The sequence below is a fragment of the Eimeria mitis genome, genomic scaffold, assembly GCF_000499745.2.
Source record: "Eimeria mitis Houghton genomic scaffold, Emh_scaff385, whole genome shotgun sequence".
NCBI lineage: Eukaryota > Apicomplexa > Conoidasida > Eucoccidiorida > Eimeriidae > Eimeria > Eimeria mitis.
Genome location: NW_013572184.1, coordinates 18,788 through 19,503, shown reverse-complemented (window position 1 = coordinate 19,503; position 716 = coordinate 18,788). Strand labels below are relative to the sequence as shown.

The 716-nt window shown below is 51.7% G+C and overlaps 1 protein-coding gene across 1 annotated transcript in view; it reads right to left on the bottom strand.

The window, feature by feature from the left end:
- The window catches only part of EMH_0010440 (chromosome segregation protein, putative), a gene marked incomplete at both ends in the record, with an annotated part of 6,829 nt that overhangs the window by 3,123 nt on the left and 2,990 nt on the right, over positions 1-716 (bottom strand). Inside the window, one exon of the mRNA XM_013498950.1 lies at positions 3-610. Within this exon, the coding sequence (XP_013354404.1) occupies positions 3-610 (608 nt within the window). The remainder of the gene's footprint in view (positions 1-2; positions 611-716) is intronic.

Below are 716 nucleotides of genomic sequence, written 5' to 3'. Positions count from 1 at the left end.
CAGCAGCAAACAAACCAGCAGCATCTGGGGGCCCCCCCCCCTGCATGCTGGGCTGTACATACAGCCCAATACGTTTCGTGATAGATTCCCTCATCTGCTGCAGCTGCTGCAGTTGCTGCTGCTGCTGCTGCTGCTGCTGCTGCTGGTGTTGGTGTTGGTTTTTTTGTTGCTGCTGTTGCGCTCCTGAAGTCTCCCGGGATGCTGCTGTTGCTGCTGCTGCTGCTGCTGCTGCTTCTGCTTTTGCTGCAGCTTCTGCTGCTGCTGCTGCTGCCTGCTGCAGTGCCTTCTTCTCGCGCACGAATGCCTCTCTTAGAGCCTGACGTCTCTCCTGCTGCTGCTGCTGCAGCCGCTGCAGCAGCTTTTGCTGCTGCTGCTGCTCATAGTTTGCTTGTCTTGCTTCGTATTGAGCTGCCTGCAGCAGCAGCTCAGCATCTGTAGATACAGCCCGTGCCTTTGTAGCAGCTTTTGCTGCTGCTGCTGTTGCTTGCTGCAGCTGCTGCAGCTTTGCTTCTGCTGCAGCAACTGCTGCTGCTGCTGCTGCTGCTGCTGTCTCCTTCTCTGCTAGCTGCTGCGCTTCTGCTGCTGAAGGAGATGAGGGGCCCTGCAGTGTCTGTGCATACACCCCACAAAACAAAAGACAGCACACAACAAATAAATAAATAAATTAATTAATTAATTAATTAATTAATAAATTAATAAATAAATAAATAAATAAA